General features: G+C 41.4%; 1 protein-coding gene across 1 annotated transcript in view; it reads right to left on the bottom strand.

The window, feature by feature from the left end:
• Positions 1 to 21,109, bottom strand: part of sik2b (salt-inducible kinase 2b) — a 41,857-nt gene extending 20,748 nt beyond the window's left edge. The window contains exons 1-4 of the mRNA XM_034115077.1: positions 20,625 to 21,109; positions 17,276 to 17,392; positions 12,209 to 12,272; positions 3,014 to 3,188 (exon numbers count right to left, since the gene is read on the bottom strand). Of these exons, the coding sequence (XP_033970968.1) occupies positions 3,014 to 3,188; positions 12,209 to 12,272; positions 17,276 to 17,392; positions 20,625 to 20,762 (494 nt within the window). The 5' untranslated portion in view covers positions 20,763 to 21,109. The remainder of the gene's footprint in view (positions 1 to 3,013; positions 3,189 to 12,208; positions 12,273 to 17,275; positions 17,393 to 20,624) is intronic.
• Between the last annotated feature and the right edge of the window lie 329 nt (positions 21,110 to 21,438).

Here is a 21,438-nt window from a genome sequence, read left to right as displayed (position 1 = left end):
ATATGTGCGGGTGGCGGGGCGGGTTCGGTATTGCACGTCGCGGGTGCGGGGCGGGAGGGGGTCTTGAAAATCAGACCTGTGCAGGACTCTGCTGCGTAGCCTTCCCTGCCCTGAAGAAGAAGTGATCCTTCGTTAGCGTGAAGAGTGTGCTGTATGCGCTCCGCAGTAGCCCCGCTGCGAGGCTCCGGCGAGTTCACAGTTCATGAGCGTGCTCCACTAGGCCCCCCGGTCAACAACATCAAAATTCTGGGCTTAGCCCCGGATCGCCTATAATCCTAAATCCGCCACTGGACGACATGCAAGCAAGGTCTGCGGGTCAGATTTGAACCTAAAACCATTGGTAACCCACTCCAAATGGCATTTAAAAAAGGTAACATGTGAATTTTTTTTTTTTAATCCACTTGTGTGGGTTCCTGTTTGTATGTGGTATCAACATGCAAATGTCAGCTGTGTCACAGTTTACCACTGATCTACAGATGGCGGTGATGTGTTCCAATATGCAGGAATGCGTCAGCAAAGGCAAAAAAGATGCCGTTTTTTGTGTTGTCAACATTTTCAGGTTTGAGTAAGGGAATGCATTCATCACATTCATGAGATCTCAATGATATACACAATTAATTTAGTGAGTAACACAACTTTTGTTTGTTTACCCAGAGGGCACCTTTAGGATCTGAAATAATCAACAAAATTAATAAATCATGAAGATAACAATCGGATGCAGATTACAAAGGCTGAATGGATGGCTGATCTTAAATGACACCATTGTTACTGATGCAGAAAGAACTTTGAGGTGAAGACTGTCTTTCACATGTACTGTACATATCTTAACTTCATGTACCTTTAACCAAAACATGTCTGAGCGTGTTGTGGGTAAGTGAAGCACAGAATGTATCTTGCTGCTGATGTCCTAAACAGAGACGTGTTCTATAATCACAAGCCAGGTAATGTTCTGTTCATTGTATTCCTGCTTCAAACCTAATTTGCAGTGCAGGACAATCGGCTGTGAGTCAGACATGTTTAGGGAAATTACTGCTGGGGTAATAACTTATCATCTTGGACCCTTCTTAGAAACATTTAACAGGATGATGCAAGTTTAATGCAGTTGAAACGCTCTGTCCTACGTCAGTTATTGTTAGGTTCTGTGTAGAGATGTCCCGATCCGATCACGTGATCGGGGATCGGAGCCGATCACGTGATTTTCAAAAGATCGGAATCGGGAGAAAAAAATCGGGGATCGGGATTTTTTTTTTTTTTTTTTTATAAAATATTTTTATTATTTTATTTAATGTTACAAAACAAAAATGACCATGTTCACGTCTTAAAGTCATACTGAGGCCTTAGTTTTGGTTTAAAATTACACAACATCATGTATGTGTTGCTTCTTTTGGGCTTGTTTTCATAGACCTGGTTGCTTATTTCTCTCAAATCTGGCAACAGAGTGGGCAGGGCGCAGTGTCTAATAGTAGCAGTAAGCTAACAAGAGGCTACGTTCAGCTGGTGACTCGGGACAGAGAAAATGTCAGGAGTTTGGAAGTATTATAAAATTGAAAGCGAAGGCAGTGTAACAGCCAGATGCAATGTTTGCAAGGCGGAGGTTCCGCGTGGTGGAAAGAACAGAGCTACGTTCAACACGACCAATCTAATACGCCACCTGAGAAACAAACACCAACAACAACACGACGAGTACACAGCGGCCACTCAGGAAACGGCACTGAAACAACTGACACTTTCAGAGACTTTTAAAAGGAAAGAGAAACTGCCCCAGAACAGTGAAAATGCCAAAATTCATCGCGTTGGATGACCAGCCGTTATCTGTTACCTTTTTTTTCTCTTAATGCATTGCATAAAGATCGGATCGGGAGAAATCGGTATCGGCAGATTGTCAAAATCAAATGATCGGAATCGGATCGGGAGCAAAAAAAGGTGATCGGGACATCCCTAGTTCTGTGTAATTCTTTCCACATTTAATTTAACCTGAAAGAACAAACAATGAAAACTGGCCATCACTTGTATGAAGGTTAACCAGGATGCTCTTCTGTCATTTTTCCCTGTGACACTTTTTTCTGACTTTATTTTACTTTCTCAGAATCAGAATACCTTTATTCGTCCCACAGAGGGGAAATGTACATTTGTTCCAGCAGAAAAAGAGCCAAAGACAGCTTAATGTTTAACAAGAAGTATGCATACAAAACAGATAAAAACATTGCAGATAAGATATATATTAAAGATAAGATTCTTAAGTCCATGACAGAGTCCTTTGAAGACAATATACTGTTTTTCCTGTAACACACCTTCATGCTAAGTTTCTCTGGTATATTTGTATTTTTGGCAGTCCACATGTGATTTGCTCACCTTTTAGTATCAGTTACTAAAAGCCTAAGATAAACTTCAGCTCCTTTAGATTGTTGTCAGAGCTGCCTCCCTGCTATGCAGCACTCCTTATCATTCTCCCTTCATCTTTTCACTGAAGTAGCCAATCCAATTTATCACCTTTTCTAGTCCTCCAATTAAACCCAAACTCTTCCCTCCACCCACTTATATTCCCTCCGTCTCCCTGCCATCCTCCCTCACTCTCGAAAACAGAGGTAGAGTGACATTCTCACTAGCTATCTCTAAATGTCAGTTGCTTAATAATCACACTTGGAAGCTTGTACTACAGACCTCAGGCTAAGTCTCAAAATGTATTTCTGTGCTCCATCTATAATGCGTCTTCCTCAAAAAAGAGGGGTACAATGGGAAATGATGTTTGATCTCCTCTGATCAAAACTATGGAAAATGTTCTACGAGACTTTGGATTGTTGCAGAGATTTCAAGATCTGGCATCGTTCAGCTAGCAGATATCTCGCAAGCAACCTCGGACCACTTCTCAACACTGTGCAAATGGCCTGGGCAGGTAGTTAAGACATTTCTGAGCTGCGCCGGCACTGAGATCATGGCAGGCAATGGATCAAAACTAAATTATTCCACCCTGAATATCTCATCCATCAAGGAGTTGATGGGTTTTCTGCACCACGTTGTTACATTACCTGCTATCTTGATGTTCATATGGCCGTCCAGCAGCAGATTTTCAGCCTTCAGGTCCCTGTGGACGATGTTGCGGTTGTGACAATACTCCACCGCCGACAGGATCTGCCAGAACTTCTTCCTGGCCTCTAGCTCACTGAGACGGCCATGCTTTGCCAGGTAGTCTGCAGACAGCGAGAGAGAGGGGAAACAAAGACAGTTGAGAGAGGTCATGTGTCATGTTCGAAGTAAATGCAGAGAATATTATACATTCACTTATATAACATGACTCTTCAGGTCTTTCAAACACAGTATAAGGTGTCCCCTACTGTATGTTAAATCAATGAAACATTCTTTTTAACCGTCCAAAGGGTTAGTGCTTGTGTTGAAACTATCATTTACTCTTGATGAGGTGCAGGCCTGGTGTCAATAGTTTACAGCATGCTTTGTAAACGGATTCAGGTCAAGATATACAATGCTATTTTTCACTGTGAGTGTGTGTGTGTCTTTAAGTGAGTGTGCGTGTGGAGAGAGAGAGAGCAGGCAGTGGTTGACAGTGGAGAAACTGTGTTGTCATAGCCGGAGGAGGAGAGGGGACGACGAGATTTCTGAGAACTGGACTTCTGTTACATTATGTCTACACTAGTACAAGTTGGAGCAGGGTGTGAGTCGGGGGTTAGTGGGAGGTATATGAGAGCAGTGCACATATACAAACTTGACATTAATTGGGAGAAATCAAGACCCAAGTGTAAATATGAACCTGGGTTTTTACCCAACGAGAAACCAAAACATCTGATTGATCTGTTATGGGCTGAGCACAAGCTGTGCGAGTGAGTTTGTGGTTGTGGAGAAAGAAGCATATGCATTCTTCGCAGGGCTAAAGTCATAAATTGCACTGTCTCCAGATCACTGACCTTTTCTCTTTGTTGGCTGCAACACCCCCTTCACTGTTTTTCTAACCTTTCACACCCAATGTTCACTAATCTTCGCATAGTGGGCTGACAGACTATTCAGGATGCATGTTTTTTTTCAACCCTGTGAACTGGAAAAGTGTTTGTTGCCGTCGGCAGAGTTCCTCTTCACACCTCTCTGTCCAGATAGCTTGCTAACTCTTCATTTCACACTCTGTGGAAAACTAGATAGGACACTGTGTTGGCTTTCCTACAGCTGGCATGGATACAGACGACCGACTTAACCTGATGACAATGCACCAAGACCACAACAAACCTGTTAGACAACAACAAAACTTCATAGGAGTAAACAAAAACATATAAGGAACGCAATTATCTGAAGACCCTTAAGGTCATTTCTATAAAAGAAAATGTTCCGTCACAAAGGAGACAGGGACATTTGGCTTAGTTTGCTTAAGATAAATAATTAAAAAATATATATTTATTACTTTTTTTACAGAAGTAATATTGTTATGATTCTCCCTGTGTGCACACATTTACTTAAAGAAAATATCTCTTACAGCCTTTCAAACTAGGCTTCTTTCAAGATGCACAGAGCAGTCACACTAAGCCAATTTCACAACCCAACAAACCACATAAAACCTATTTAAAGTACAGCAGCTTATATCCTGAGGAGAGCGACATGCATCACATGGTAAACACTTCATCTCAACAACTCTGGGTCGTCTCAACTAACTAGGAGTTGACTGAAGGGTCAGCTTTGTGTTGAAACAAAGACTGTTCCATAAAAATGACTAAAGGCCATTAACGCCATGAAGTTTCAGGGATATCATGCTGCTGTGGTTGATAAATAGCTAACACCTGACCAAGTAAGAAAACCTGATTAGATAGTGGCTGTCAAATTCCACAGAAGAGGCCGTTCAGTGACCAGGGCAGCTTTCATGCAACGCTGCTAATCAAAAAACACACTGGGGAGGGGAATGTGTCAAAGACATCCAAGTATGCACCTGGCAGGAGAACATGACTTTAAAATAATAACCGTTCTGGGATCAAACCTCTCAGGTGTCAGTATGATTTAACTGAAGAGCTTGTTGGAGGGGCATACAGCAAAAAGTAGTACAAAAGACAAACTTTAGATTCAAGCATATCCCCAGGTTGGCCACATCTGACAAAAAATATAATCACATTTGCATTAGTAGTTATTTTCTTACGCCCTGCATGACTCAATATAGCACGGAATAATCAATCATTAAAATTGTTGGTGAATAATTTAAGTCAATTGACTATTTGATCGATCAACTAACACACACACAAAAGCACAGTTTGTGTTATTTGTAAAAGGAGACGTCAATACAGTGTTTGTCTTTTTCCAAGAAATGATCACATGATCACATGAGAGCACACACACACACACACACACACACACACACACACACACACACACACACACACACACACACACACACACACACACACACACACACACACACACACACACACACACACACACACACACACACACACACACACACACACACACACACACACACACACACACACACACACACACCACACACACACACACCACACACACACACACACACACACACACACACACACACACACACACACACACACACACACACCACACACACACACACACACACACACACACACACACACACACACACACACACACACACACACCACCCCCCCCCCCCCAGTGGAGGGATGAGTAATCCACTGATACAATGTTGGCGAGGGCAAGGGCCTCAGAACAGAGAGGGATGCAGAGCGGCATTCTGGGAAAGCGAGCAGAACCAGAATGAATCATAGGGGTCTTAGGGAAGAGCTTAACAACGGCTGTGTTCTGCTTCTGCTGAGAGCGTGGTGAGGACCGAAGTCTCCCAACAGCTGCTCAGGTTTGGAGGGGACAAACATCATGAGTCAAAACTCATGATGTGGCTTGTTGGCGAGACCTCTGGCTGGACTTCAGACAACACCATGGGGCAGCATGGGGAGTGTGAGTGTATGTGAAAGGGACAAGGGGCAAACACACACTCTGTTCCCACATCAGTAACAGACACCCAAACCACTTAAATACAGCAGACACTTTAATGTCACATCGATGTGCGTGTTGATAGACGTTGGTGTAGATTTAATACCGACACCCTCAGGCAGTAAATTGGGCTGGAGCCAGCGGGAGAGGAACACTGCCCTTTCATCCAAGTTATATCCCTCCAAAGATCAGCTGCAGCTACTGGTTGTGACAGGCCACTTCTCTTACATAAGGACTCATTCAAAGCGTATTCAGATATAAAAAATAAATCCTGAAAAACAAAGCTGCTAACTTACTCCTGCATGTTTGAGTCACTTATTAGACCATTTCCATTTAACTTTTGGGTTATATTCCCCAGCATCTAGTCAGTGCAAGGTTGAGCAGTTTATAATATCGCATTGCCGCATCACTTTGTAAGTGCTACAGAAAGGTCTGGATCCACATGGTATCACTCTGGTATAGCGAAAAAAAACACTATGGCTTGTTTATGCTTGTTTAGACCAATCACAATTGTGTTGGGTGGCACTAAGCACAGCGATGGTGCCCTGTCAAATAGATAGCTGAGATAGTGGAAGGGGAGGAGAATTCCTCTTGGAAAGGGTTACATGTCGGTTTCCATGACCAACTTCCGAATATCTATATGGTTGGTGAAAATACTCTATCAAGGTATGTTATAATCCCATTATCACATTTATTTTTAGTGTGTTAATACAACAGTGATTAAAGTGACAGCAGGAGATTACACCCCCAACCTCAAAGTACTATGACTTTAGCACTACAGCAAACACCACTTAATGAATACACTTAATGAAGTTCTGACACTTGAAATGGTTCGGCCTACCAGCTTACGTAACATAGAGCAGAGCACATTACACCCTTACCTTTAATGGATGATTAAAGCCTACACAACTGATTAAGGAATATAATTAAGAATTAAATGGCATGCTACGATGAAATTGGAGGACTTTAACATTCAGATTTAGTTTAGCTAATACTGTAGGACTGATGCTTTGCAGATAGGAAAAAAAACACCACATTATTTAAACATGTTTTATGTTTCACTAAACCACTACACTGTTTCCAAATATCTGCCATCACTGGAGAAGATGAACACAAATGACCTCAGCTCAAACTTAGACAAATATGTCAGGTTTATTCTCGCATAACAATTTCCTTTTTGCAATTAATCTTTCATCACGTCGATACCTGAAAGCTGCCATGTAAGATGCTGCCATGTAAGATGCTACATGCAGGGCCGGTCCTTGGCATAGGCAGTATAGGCGAATGCTAAGGGTGCATCAACCCATGGGAGGCGCCAACAAATCTAAAATCTTGCCTAGGGCAGCAAATTGGTCAGGGCTGCATGCAACATTTTTTTTAATTAATAGGGAGTTAGTCTATTATTTTCAAGCATCAACAACTCATTATAGTATCAACTTAATTACTTAGAATTAAGTTAGTCATAGGATACAATTATACCGGTCATCAAAGTCAATGCAACCACACCCTGCTGACTAAAAGATGGGCAGGAAACTTACCCAATCAATATGCAGGACGGTTTATGGTGAAATAGTATAGACAGCCTAAGTAAATAAGAATGTGTCTCAAAAATCAGCCTGAGTATATCTTTGAAGTCAACAGTGTCCCCGTCTCATTTCCTTTCCATCAATTAGACAATATATCTGTATGAGTGGTTTTTCTCACTGCCAGCTATAACACTACCCTCTTTCCAGCAGTGCTTTCTTAAATATGCATGCCCTACATTTCCCCACCACCTTCAAATTCAAATGGATGTCCCCTGCTCTCGCCTCTATTCTCTTCTGCCTCCTCTCCCCTCCTGCCTCCGCTCTCCTCTCTGCAGTTTTGCTGTATTTGTGGTTGACCCAATTTCCAGGTTTGATCCATACGGCGGTGTTGAAGCAGACTGTGGAGCAGCATACTGACTGACAGGCAGACACAAAGGCACATCACCAAACTGGCAGGGATGCCTCTGCTGTGCCCATAACTGTGCCCACCCACCCCTTTGTGAGCATGAACTCATCACTCTCTGCCTCCTTCTGCCAAACCAAGCTCCGCTTCTTTGTCTTTAGGGCTCCAGACACACACAAACACAGATACACAACCCCCTCACGCTCCACCAAAAGACTATTTACTGTTTGGTCTGAATCGGTTCATCCATTGTCTCACTATTTCACGGTTTCACTGTAACAGGCTGGGCTGCTGAGCATCCTCAACAACTAGCATCTTGCTCTCTTTTCGTAACCTATGGCCAGGAACAGACCTTAGAAAATTCATCATGTCAGAAAAGCGGAGGCAGCTCTCTGGGGGGTGGTTGTGGAGGAAGAGGCTGGTGAGCTTGCTTGGCAGCTTATCCATTTGTCTGGGTGCATCATGACTGAAAGACTTGATCCATCTCCAGAAGACGTATTTGGAAATCAGAAATGATTGTTGAATTTAGTGAGATTTGATAGTGTAACACTAGTCTAGTGCTGCAGCTACCAGTCACTGTCTGACTGGCTTAGCCAAAGCTGCTACTGCTGCAGCTGGTGATGACATATAAATGTTTTACATAACTACATTACATTGTGCAATCAGAGCAGAGGGGTCTGAGGAATCAGGACACAATGGTTTTATAATACTGTGAGATGATCCAGGAGATAATCTATGGCAGGAAGATTAGGTTAACCAACCAATTGGTTATTTATTGGAATAGTTTGACATTTCTGGAAATACGCTCAGTCGATTTCTTGACCAGAGTTAAAGAGATGATGTTAGCTTAGCTTAGCAAGAAGAATGGAAACAATGGGAAACGCATACATAGATCTGTGCGGAAACAAAATGATCTCACAAAGTGGTATCTTAGTAGCATATTTCATTTATCAAATCTCTCCTGAAACGAAATATAGAAACAATGGTTGACATTATTTTTCCTGTGCGCAGAAAAAAGACTAGCTGTCCTTGCTGCCCCTTGATTCCAGTCTTCATGCTTAAATAAGACACATTTTCCTGTATGTAGCTCTATATTTAACAGACAGGAAATACAAAATAAAAAAGCATTTTGCCTATATTGCAAAACCTTTCCTTTAAGAGTGTACTACAGTATACAGTGCGAGGCTAGCAGAAGCTTCTGCTTGGTCCAACCACAATTAGTTGCAGTAGTTGTCACATATATACAGATACAGATGAGTCTTTCTGTTTTATCTCTGCGCATTTCTGTACTTCCTTTTCATTTTCAACCACACTCTCTCATTAATTTGTACTTGTGTCTGCCTCACAGCTCTCTCTGGGTCACAGGAGCAGGAGTTGCTGCTGCTGAGTCAACATCACAAGTGGAACACTGGCCTCAGAGTTACAAAGACACGCACACTCACACGTAGACTATTAGGTTCACCGTAGACTATCGCTGGAGTAATCCTCTCAACATCTGCGTCTGGAAGTAGGCAAAGTGCAAACATTCTCAGACTGTCTAATAGGTGAGACCAAAGTGGATGATGAATCCACAGGATTGCAGGTTGTCCACGTCAGACGGGTTTATACTTGTGTTATTAATGCTTGAAATATTTGAATGTATGATTAGTTCATGTCTGCATGGTCACAAAAGAAAGGATTGAAGGGTTTTTATTAGCTTTAAAAAAAAAAAGAAGAAAATTCTGCGATTTGAAAATAAAAAAATAATACCTTTGCAATTAAAAAATTTTTTTGGGGAGCCTATGTCCAGTTTACTTGAGATTGCAGTATGTACACATTTTAAACATTGAGTTTGAGTGTGTGTGTAGTAGCGATAGGTACAGGATATATGTTGCAGTAGATGATCATTTCGTATCTTTATGTAATATTTTTTATACAGACTGTCTGTTTTACTCTTACGCATTGTAAACCACTTCTACAGTGAAAACAAATTATTGTTATTGTCCACTTGGAATCTTGAATCGTGTTTTATGAACGTCTGAGCCTTCTAGGTTATGTTTAGGCTCTTAAAAACCTGGTAAATGACTGACTGGAAATTATTTTCTTTACTGAAAGAATCACCTCCATCTGTCCCAAAGGTCCAAAATGAAACAGGCAAGGTGTTTTTTCTTCTCTGTAATCTGCTTCTGCCAAAATGACAACATCTGGTCCTTTTTAGTCATTTTTAAATCATTATGAAAGTCCTTCAGGCAGCCAAGATGAATCATAGAAGATTTATTTATGTGACATCTATTTGGCTCCTGTTAAGACTACTGACGTTGAGCCGTTCTCTGTTCATAATGTGAAACAGGTTACCGTTTAAAGATGCGATTGCATTTTGGAAAAGAACAAATAAATATATAAATAACAAAAATGTTTCGCAAACATTACAAATAATGAATATAACATTAAGCAATGTATTTCATGGTTCCAGCTTTTCAAATGTGAGGATTTTGTTTTTTTCTTCTGTGATAGTAAAAACACATTTTCACTATCTTATATAAATATTATACAAATGGTTGATTAACCAAGAAAGATCAAATCACTTAATTTTGAAAATGACTAATACATTTGCTGCAGTCCTACATTTTAATACAAATAAATAAATAAAGGTTAGCTACACCAGACAGTCAGCATTACCTGAGAGTTGGGGTGCACAGATATGGAGTGCGATCAAAAAATGTTATAAAGAGTTTGCTATTGTCATAAAATCTTTAAATAAGGTGTTTCATTTATCCGGAAGATTTGATATTAATAGTTGTAATGCAATAATCAGGTTTTGGTACAGCACTGTTTATATAATGCCTCATGTTTCCTTTACTTTGTTAACTTAATTTTGTAAAATTATTAAAAATGTTCCTACACTTCCCTAGGTGTATTACTGTTGTTATCAGTTATGCTGTTTGTATAGTGCAAATAGAAGTAAAGTAAACTGAACAAATAGCTGTACCTGTCCAATTCAATAGAGGTTTCTCATTTCTCTAATTTCCCCTCCTCGACTCCTCGAATCCTCGGTCCTCCGGTAGTGACCCGGAAATGGATTTTAGCGCGCCATGTTGAAGGACATCTAATTTCTCTAAATGCACATCGAGGACCGAGCATCGAGGAGGCTCTCTGGAGGAGCTATAACCGAGGATACACTGATGGATCAATACATCCTCCGCGGATGTATTTCCGGAAACAGTGATGTTTAAAAGAGTCGTGACGCACGGCCGGACTTATCTCAGCCAATGACAGCTCTGCATGCATCTCCTGGACATCCAGTCTTTGATAGTGTTACATTATTATGAGAGTGCTCTCATACTTTTTTGATTCTGAAATTGTATATATATATATATATGCGTGTGTGTGTATATATGTCCGCACCTGTAGCCTGTTATTGTCTCATTATACCGCACTGTGAATTAATTAAAGTAAATATATAAGTCGTCATGAACACATCTGTCCATCAGACCTCTGTCTGATGGACAGATGTGTTCATGACGACTTATATATTTTAGGCTGCTGTGCCTCCTGTCATCATTAACGGACGTCTCTTTAAAATGACTGCTCAGAGGAGAGGATTTCTCATTTCTCTACACGCCTGCTGCTTCCACTCCTCTCTCCTCCTGTGGGCGGGACTAAGACACGAGGATAGGAGTCGAGGAGGGGAGTCGAGGAGGGGAATTAGAGAAATTAGAAACCTTCAATGTCACGTTTGTTTCTAAAATGGAGGCTCAAAATATGGGCCTTTTTCATTTTATTTGTGCTGATCGGCTCTTAAAAATTATTACGTTTTAGGTTGAAAGACAGAAAAATAGTTTGACAGTATATATTCAACATATAATCAAACTCCCATGTCAGTGAAAGTGGAGAAATGACGTAATTGGCCAGCATGTTAAAAGTAATCTTGCACAATCTGAGTAGTACAGTAAAGCAATGAACAGAAAGTGCTTCTACACCACATATGGTAATAAATTAAACCTTTTCTCTTTGAGGCTGCCCCTCTGCGGCCTTCTCAGTGAGATCTTTATATGACAAGTAGGCGGTGTCAGCACATTGAGCACAGCAATCATGAGCAGCACCTGACAAGGGCCCCATCAGGATTATGCCGTCAATCATATGACCTTTGAGATTGGGAGTGTAAGACATTGTTACTTCCTTGTTTGTCAGAAAAATTACTGACACAACAGTTCAGATTTTGTGCAACCGAGATAGGGAAAATGTGCATGAACTGGGTGTGGGCAATATTTTTTAAAACTGCGGACATACTGATCTTGTGTTTAAGAAATAATATAAAATCACTCACCAAAGATCTCCCCATTCTTGGCATACTCCGTGACCAAGTATAGCATGTTCTTCGTCTCCATCACCTGAGATAAGGAGAGGACGAAGGAACAGGTGCAGAGAGAGGGGAGAAAAGAGAGGGAGAGTGAATCCAAACAGCAGACACATTTTCAATAGCTATCTCACTAGATAATTTAAAAGTCTGCTGCATCAAGAGATAATTAGAGTAAGGGAAAAAGGAACCAAACAAACAAATAACCCAAGGAACCAAACAAACAAATAACCCAATATAATGCACAATTGTCCACATTTCTCTTAAGTAAAACCACAGTGCCTGGCCTCCACAGAGAAAAACAAAATGTTATGAATGGCACAGGGTCTAAAAATGGCATCCATGTAAGAGAATGGAGGTGGACGGATGGTGAATGGTACTTAAAACCTTTCAGCCCTCACACCGTGCTGTGTTGTGTAGGAGGAGGAGAACAGATTTAGAAGCAGAAACACTCTGGAGATGAACAGAATTAAATGCGGAGGGGAGAATCACATGGAGAGAAGAGGATGAGTCAGACACAGTGAGCCAGACGTTCACACTAGAAATCCCACGCTCATTGTTTATGATCAATTTTCCATCTGTTACACTGACCGATTCATAGATTTAGGAAATTAAAGCCAGTTTTTTTTTTGGTTGGCCCTGGTTGTGTAAAAAAAACACATCTTGTCCTCTCGGTGTTGTCGAGCTAGAATCCAACTGATTCAGCGATAATGAGGAGCCTACCCATACCGGGCTTAATTCATCAGTCAAAACAAGTGGCATTGCGTTTTGACATACAGCATCTATTCTGGGGAATAAACCTTCCTCACAGCGGACATTTTGACATGTCACAGCAAGAAGAGCAGATGAGTAACTAATGGTATTATCAATGGTTCTGTTGAGTGTCAGTAAACCAGCGTGCACAATAGCAGGGCCCTGGCACACCTGAATGTAATGCAGCCATTACTAATCTACTTAAGTTACATCTGTGTTTGACAAGATAGGGATCCACATTCAGAGACGCATATTTTTATTTTACAATAGATATCTTTCTATCATTTTAGTTCGTACAGACAGCTAGACTCCGAGTAGATTTATATGTTGTCTGTCCATCTGTTGGCAATCCTAAACTGATTATTCATAAGTTTAAAACACCATTCTGGCCAGCATTGGCCAAACATCAGGGAAACAGCAGATGTTGTTGGTAGAATTTTCAACTTAAAAGGTCACCGATTATGCAAAATACACTTTTTCATGTCTTTTAGACATAAACAACAAGTTTCAGGAAAAAAGATGAACCTGATCCATTTATATAAAAACCTGTCTGAAAATGAGCTGATCAGATTTTGGCCACTTTATGATGTCATAACGATTTTTTGGGTTGTGTAACCTTTAGCCAATAACCAAACAAGGTAACCGCCCCCCCCCGCCCCCTAATTTTTTTTCCAACTAAAAACAGAGTCAAATGAAATATGAATACAATTTTAACAGCGAACTGTCCTATGTAAAAATTAGACATTATTTGTTAACAATCACTGCAATTTCCGTCTGATATACCCGATTCTGCAGACTTACGGACCGTCCACACAGCAGCGTTAAAAAAAATCTTGAAACGCTTCTGCCCATTCACTTTGAATGGGGTGACGTCACTTTCCCTCACTTTTCGCCGAACTGCATTGTGGGCAGGCGAGCGGAGATTTTCAGGATTTTCAGGATTCAAAGTTGAGCAATGTTCAACTTTTGAGGCTGAGGTGGAAGCGTCAGCCAATCAAATCCCGTGTACGCAAATCTGACAGTTCAAGCTCTAGCCAATCAAACGGCGTGTATGCTGGGAGAGACATACCGCAGGTCATTTCCTCATATTCCAAAAAATGGAGGAGAAATTAGCGGTAGGGAATCACCCGGTGCTTTATGACCAGTCCCTATTTACCTACCGGGATATAAACCGGAGGAGCCAGGCATGGAGGGAGGTGGCAGAGACAGTGGTATGTTTTCACCTGTTTGGGGAGTTTATATCCAGTTTACTTCAAACTTTTTTGCTTCGTATGTGGGGGGCGGGAGATTCATGTGATTGGTTGTTGGTGCCTTGCTCGCAAAAAATCCCCAAGCTTCAGATACGCCCACCTCCAAGATTTTTTTAACGCTGCTGTGTGGACGGTCCGTTACAGTATCTCGTTGTTACCTAAAAAGGTACGGAGGTTTAATAGACAGCCCTACATATATATGATCATTTTCTGTGTTTCAGATTTTACTACGGAACCCTGTTGCTACACTGTAACAATTTTTGAAACCATTTATTTATCATGTCTGCAGCTGCTAACTAGTAAAAGCTTTCCTGCACCATTAATAATCTCTACACCAATTCAATAGAGCGGATATAATACATTAAGTACATATTATACAGTGCTATACTGAAAGAATACAGTATGTCTGGCTCCAGATTGCTTTGACTTTGAAAAATCGTTATGGGGAAAATAACTGAAGCTAAATCTGTGTAATTTAATAAAAATAGTCCGAATTCCAGATCCCACGAAATGCAAGCTGCACTTTGTGATTAGCTCGTTATAGACTCTGACAAAAGTACTGACAGACAAAACTCTGAAAACAACATTAAGTGTTTATTTTGTCTGTTTTAAATTGTTGTACTTGTAGAGAGAGTAGAGTATGCAGGAAGGTGGGAAGCTGAACACTCTGCAACTCAGAGGACGGTTAGAAAATCAGGGCACAGGAGTGAACTTCAAAGAAGACGCCACACAACACATAACAAACTAGAATGGGGTCCACAGTTGGGTTTTCTGTGTTTTTTCATTAGCCAAGGATTCTCTTTGAGCAGACCAAACTTTACAAAACTAGAAAGGAAATCACTAATTGACCTGAGCTGATTGGATGGATGTGCTGTTGGAAATAATGATACACACCAAAACACACAACAGAAAACTGGAACGGTGCCAAATGGTTGTGTAATGATAATGAACACTCATTTACTTTCCATAAACAGACTAACAGGACCCCAAAGGCTTATGTAATACGACTAAATCACCAACTTTTTTGAGTTATGGAGGGTAGGCAATTAAAATAGCACAGCAAGATTATTTTTTTTATTAGCCTTAAAAAAAAAAATGTAGGCACATTTCTGCTGCATGAAATAATATCACAACTTAAAAAAACAGTTAAAAAAACATATCCATTATAGATAAAACACAACCCTCTCTCTTTTCCTCCATACCCAAATCTCTAAAAACGGGGCTGCAACGGATCTGATACAGACTGATCCAGATTTGAACATTTCTCTGACGTCAGGACGGAGGAGCTCCGCCTATCAGGGGAATGAGAGGTTGCCGTGGCATGGTAACAGCATGGTAACAGCATGGTAACATGACCGTAACTCGGCCCCCTCCTTTGCAGGGGGGCGTGGTCAGCTGCAGCCATGCAAAGACAGGGTGGAGGAGAGCAAAATAGAGCGAAATGAGGCATGGCTAAAATGCATGATCTGTTTGGTATTTTGAAAAAGAAAACGTATAAATATACCTTATATAGGTATGGCCCTACAATATATTATTCAAATATAGCATGATAGGTCCACTTTAAGAACAGGTGTCACTAATAACATAAGCTCCGTTATATTCACATGTCCCTGTAAGCCAGGGGTGTCCAAACTTTTTTCATCGAGGGCCACATACAGAAAAATATGAGAAGGGCTGGGCCACTCAACAGAGGTGAGGTGTATTGCCTCATAAGTTAAGCTATAAGTCAGCTAAATCAATCAAATGTATAGGTAAATTATGCTTGTTACTTGAATATGCTTTAAGAAAAAACAGCCGTGTAATATATGTTTACATATATATTTAGGAAGTACAATACAAGACAAGTGTAATAGAATCTGAAGAGAAGGGGCACAAGCACAAGTTTCATTTGTGGGCCATATTTCATTACACTTTCAGAATTGGCTGAGGGCCCAGGCCGCAGTTTGGACACCCATGCTGTAAGCCATGACAGTGTGACAGTGAGCCACTGGCCGTTTCTCAATGTCGAGTACAACTGCTGCAGAGCCACTATTTCAAGTATACTACGTCATCGAGTGGCGCCGAATGCTGGGCATTTAACATGCATTTAAACAGTCCTTCGGCGCCACTCGATGACGTAGTATACTTGAAATAGTGGCTCTGCAGCAGGTTTACTCGACATTGAGAAATGGCCAGTCACAATACCACGAACCAGGATTTCAACATGTGTGATTTTGTAACTATGACATTTGTGTTTCACAGTACCAGTTTATGTTGTTTCTGGCAACAATTTAGTTTGTTTTTTACTTATAGAAACACCAAATTAGTGGAAATTCTTTGCTGAAATCTGACCTAGTCCTCAGACAGGTAATTTCAACATTAAGTCTGGAGGCACTGACAAGAATGAACAGTGTTTACCAAGCAAGCAGTCCATTCTTAAATAGAGCTGGATGCTGTAGTACAATAATTAAGTATTTTATTAATATAATCTTGTTTGAACCCCACCAGTAGCATGTTCACACGGTGCAGAATGTCAGTCAGTTATTTACTATGCTCTCATATCTTAAAAGTATCCGGGGGTGGCAGGTTCTGCTAGGCAGCAGTTGTTTGCTAATGCATTAGAGAATGACCTGGATTAATCCTGCGGGTCAACACCCTGACCCTAAATAACGAAAGAATATCAACAAGAATTGGTGAATTCTGCTTGAAGAATCGCATTTGTTTTTAACACGCTCAACAGGTTAATATATGGCATCCACTGCAATGTTTGTTGCAAATAATATTAGCTCAGCTGCTTTCTGAGTGGCCCCTTTAACCAGGGAAAAGATGACCCAACTGCTGTTTAATTTTGTAATAAATTTCCAAAAAAAACATATTAAAACCCAGAATAAACCTTTTATAGACATCATTACAACATTGCAAGCAACAACTTTTAAACCCAGGCCGAGTTCAAATCATTATGTACTGAAGTCTACAGTAAATCAGTGAAAGCAGATAGAGGGAAGCTGCATCTCTAAAATGATGATTCATTTTGTGAATCATGTTTCAGACTCACCTGGTATAGCTTGATGATGTGTGGGTGGTCCAGCATCTTCATAATCTGAACTTCCCTGTAGATTTTCTCCAGGTTGACAGCATCCAGTTGGGTCTTGTCGATGATCTTGATGGCCACCTGCAAAATGATCAAGAATCGACGATACAAGCTTTATCAGTCCGTTTCTCAATAACATACTCTAGATAGAAACACTACCAACACTCACACAAACACTATTACAGACAGTAATTTAATATTATCCAAGAAGCAAAAAGACAGTGTGTTCTTTCTAGAGAATTGCTTCTGAGTCACAACATAAATACTTAAATACAGCCCATGCTGAAACCTTCATAAACACTCTTAAAATGTGCACCAAGATGAAATATCACATGAAGGTAAAGCAAAGGCAAACACAGGCCTTGTTGAATATACACACACACATATGACACGTGTAAATCGCAAACTCACAACTTCAACACTCTTGGCTTTGATTAATGATGTCCGGTGGGTAACAAGGCAATATTAACATATCTCCTTCAGACTGTCTCATAAACAACATTTCATCAGTGTGATCTGAAGTGTTTCCAAGCGTCTGTGAGCCAAGCTGCAGGAGTAAACAACAGGAGATCCCAGTTCCCCTCTCAGCTATCGCACCACACAGCTAGATGTACTTAAACAAAACTCTTACTGAGCTGGAACAATCGTTATATCGATCATTTGACCTACATAAAAGGAATCTGAAACTATATTTATGATTGATAGTTTTATTTGTCTTTTATGATAGCAAAGATATACTTTATTCTACAGACTTATCTGGTTGTTGCCTAAAAAGGTATCAAAAGTATCTTTGACTTTAGGACCATTGGTTGGAAAAAGCAACCTATTTAAATATGTCAACTTGGGTTTTATGGAAGATATGAAAGTGTTCCCTACCCAAAAATGTATCAATTAAGAAACTACACTAATCAAAGATGAGAATAATTGTTGTAACTGCAAACATTGGTAAGATAACAAGAACAGATCTAGAAAGGCGGTTCTGAGCAATAGATCCAGTATTTTGAAGGTTTATCCAATGCCAAAATGGCACAGAACCTATAAACCTGTTGGTGACACAAGATTTTCCAGTGAAAACTAGTGACCTTAATTTCAAACTTTTCGATGCTAGATATCATTGTATTTTTGGCTTTGTCGATGCAACTGTATTATTTAAATAGTCTAAACACTGTCTTATATTTGGATTTAATCTTGAGGTGTAGACACCACCCTACTTGCGCCATGTTAAATCCTGTTAAACATTATGAAGTTAGCACTTACAGATTTGAAGTAATGGGTGTTTCGATATGTTAAACACCCTTCATTATAATCTCCTTACCCACGGTACAGACCGGTATGAAATTTGGCATCAAATCTTATGAGGAAATTCTTAAATCGTTTAATGGCACTCCAGCAGCAAGTGGAGACCTCAAGGGCATAACATTTAAATCGCTAACCTAGTACAAGGATTACAGGCTACTTAGCATGAAAAGATCTGAGACAAGCAACTGATTACATTGTCAACAATACTAACCCAAACACAGACACACACACATACAAACACCGTATTGCAACGCTGTGCTCAGAGATGGATAAATGTAATAAATGTCCGTCCCACTGACCTGACAGGCAGGACCACATGGGAATGGGCCAGCACTATGTGAACCCAAGAGCTGCGGTATGTAAATAATGAAATCAATGGATCGGTATAATAGCAGGAGCTATGAGTAGAAGAAGTAGGTAACACACACACACACACACACACAGGTACACCTTTCTAGGAATATGCACACAGAGACTTCTTGTTTCATGAGTCGTTCAACTCTTGTTTTCTTTACACACACCACCTAGGCTAACATCTCTTTTGCCCTGGCAAATTCCCAAGGCAGATGGCATCACATAAAGTTGATGACCTGCCTCTCCAGCTGACCTTGGCCACTCTAACATACAGCCTGGCCATGGGCCTGACCGGGTCAAACTGCTGCAATGGCTCTCTGTAGTGACCAGCGCAGAATTACCTCTACCAAACCAGAGACAACATGCACGTTTTAATCCAATACAACACCTGCTGAGGGAGAGGTGCAGCCACTTAGTGAAATCAACTGGTGTAGTGTTTGGCTGAAATTAAAACCTGCATTCAAATAGCTGTTAGTGTTACATGGTTGCAGATTACCTGGCTAGACTTACGCTGTGCCACTTCACTGGCTTTAATAATGACACACACACACACACACACACACACACACACACACACACACACACACACACACACACACACACACACACACACACACACACACACACACACACACACACACACACACACACACACACACACACACACACACACACACACACACACACACACACACACACACACACACACACACACACACACACCACACACACCACACACACACACACCACACACACACACACACACACACACACACACACACACACACACACACACACACACACACACACACACACAACACACACACACACACACACACACCGCACACACACCACACGCACACACACGCGCACACACACACGCACACACACGCGCACACACACACTACAATAGAAAGCCATGGTACTCATTGGTACTGGTGAAGAAAGACCTCTCTGTATGAAGCTGAAATAAAACTAGTCTGACAAATCCAAGCCCTGAACATTCTGCATCATGTCCACACTAACTGCAGACCCAGGAGCAGTGTCAGTTGGTCTCTGTCTGCATGCATGCGTGCAAAACACTTTGCTTTCCAATTACAGAGCTCTGGCTGACATATCCTGCTCCTCACAAAGCTCTTGGCAATGATGGGGCACAAGAAACCACTAAATCACATCATTATTTGGATTAGATAATGGGACCACCGACCCATGCTGCATGCCCCAGATACAGCCATGTTTACAGCACCTAGACTGTTGAGATGGTACACGGTGGCACTGTCTGGGTCATTACCAACAGGAGTGCAGGTGCATGATGCTGGTGTGGTGGAGCAAAGACAGCACCCATGTTTACAGTGTGTGTTTCCCAGCAGCACTGGTGGTCAGACCTCACTGGCAGTGATGTGGTGTGAGGGGGTGACCGTGCAGGGAGTCGTTGCTCCTGTACCTGCAGGTATTAAAACACACCAGCTGTTGCTGGCCCTAAGCCGCCAAGTGACCGGTAGTTACCTGATCCAAGTTTATATTAGTGCCTGATGTGGACAGCATGTCGGTATCTGCTATGAATATCTGGAGTGTCAACTAGTGCATAAAAAGTTATGTAACTCATTCGAACAGTAGCCTAAGTTAGCTTTCTGGCTAACTAGTTTACAGACACACTCACCTCTGTCTTGGTTATGCGGTGTCGAGCCAGCTTCACGACAGCGAAATTGCCCTTTCCTAAAGTGCGCTCGATGTCGTAAAAGCCCACTCGGACCGGACCCCGGATCAGCGGTTTTTGGACAGTGTCAGCCATGACCATGCTGTTCTGGATGGGACTGTTTGTGAGTAGGAGGCAGCCAGACGAGCAGGGGACACACTGGGGGCTCACAGCTACAGATAAAGACGAAAGGAAAACAAACCGCCCGCCGCCGCCACCACCGCTGCTCGAAGCGTGTCCATTAAAAATAGACAAAGTTGATTTCTGTGTTGCCCTGCCAGCTTGATCGCCAGTGTGGCGATACTCTCCCGTCAGTGCAGCGATACGAAGCAGGCCATTTGCTGAACCCGGGGGCTGTCACACCACGTTCTCCAATACAATAGAGCTATAATATTTCAGTTCGAGGTGCCTCTATCAGCCACAGAGCACACGAGTTGACTTGCAAAGAGGCATCATGTTCTCTGGTTGACGTGTATTGACGTCAGAGCCATAGGGGTATTTGTACAGGGGGCGGGGCCACCGGGCCGCTCCACACTTCAGTGCCAATTGGTTGCCAAGACAACCAGACCCACCTCTTACGTCAACCGGTAAAATTGCTATTCTGAAATCTGTTTGCTTGCCTGCCCTGCTTGATTGCACGCTTAGGTAACTTCTAAGTTTCGTGCTGCAGGTGTTTGTTAGGCTTTGAGTCGGCAGAGACTCAAATAAATGATTTTATTATTAAATCTTAATAGAATGAATTCTAAATCCGCCTGAAACTGCACCTTTACTTGTTAAT

The sequence above is a fragment of the Trematomus bernacchii genome, unplaced genomic scaffold (genome assembly GCF_902827165.1).
Source record: "Trematomus bernacchii unplaced genomic scaffold, fTreBer1.1, whole genome shotgun sequence".
NCBI classification, from domain to species: Eukaryota; Metazoa; Chordata; class Actinopteri; order Perciformes; family Nototheniidae; genus Trematomus; species Trematomus bernacchii.
Note: the sequence above shows the minus strand (reverse complement) of the source record. Positions and strands in the feature narration are given on the sequence as shown.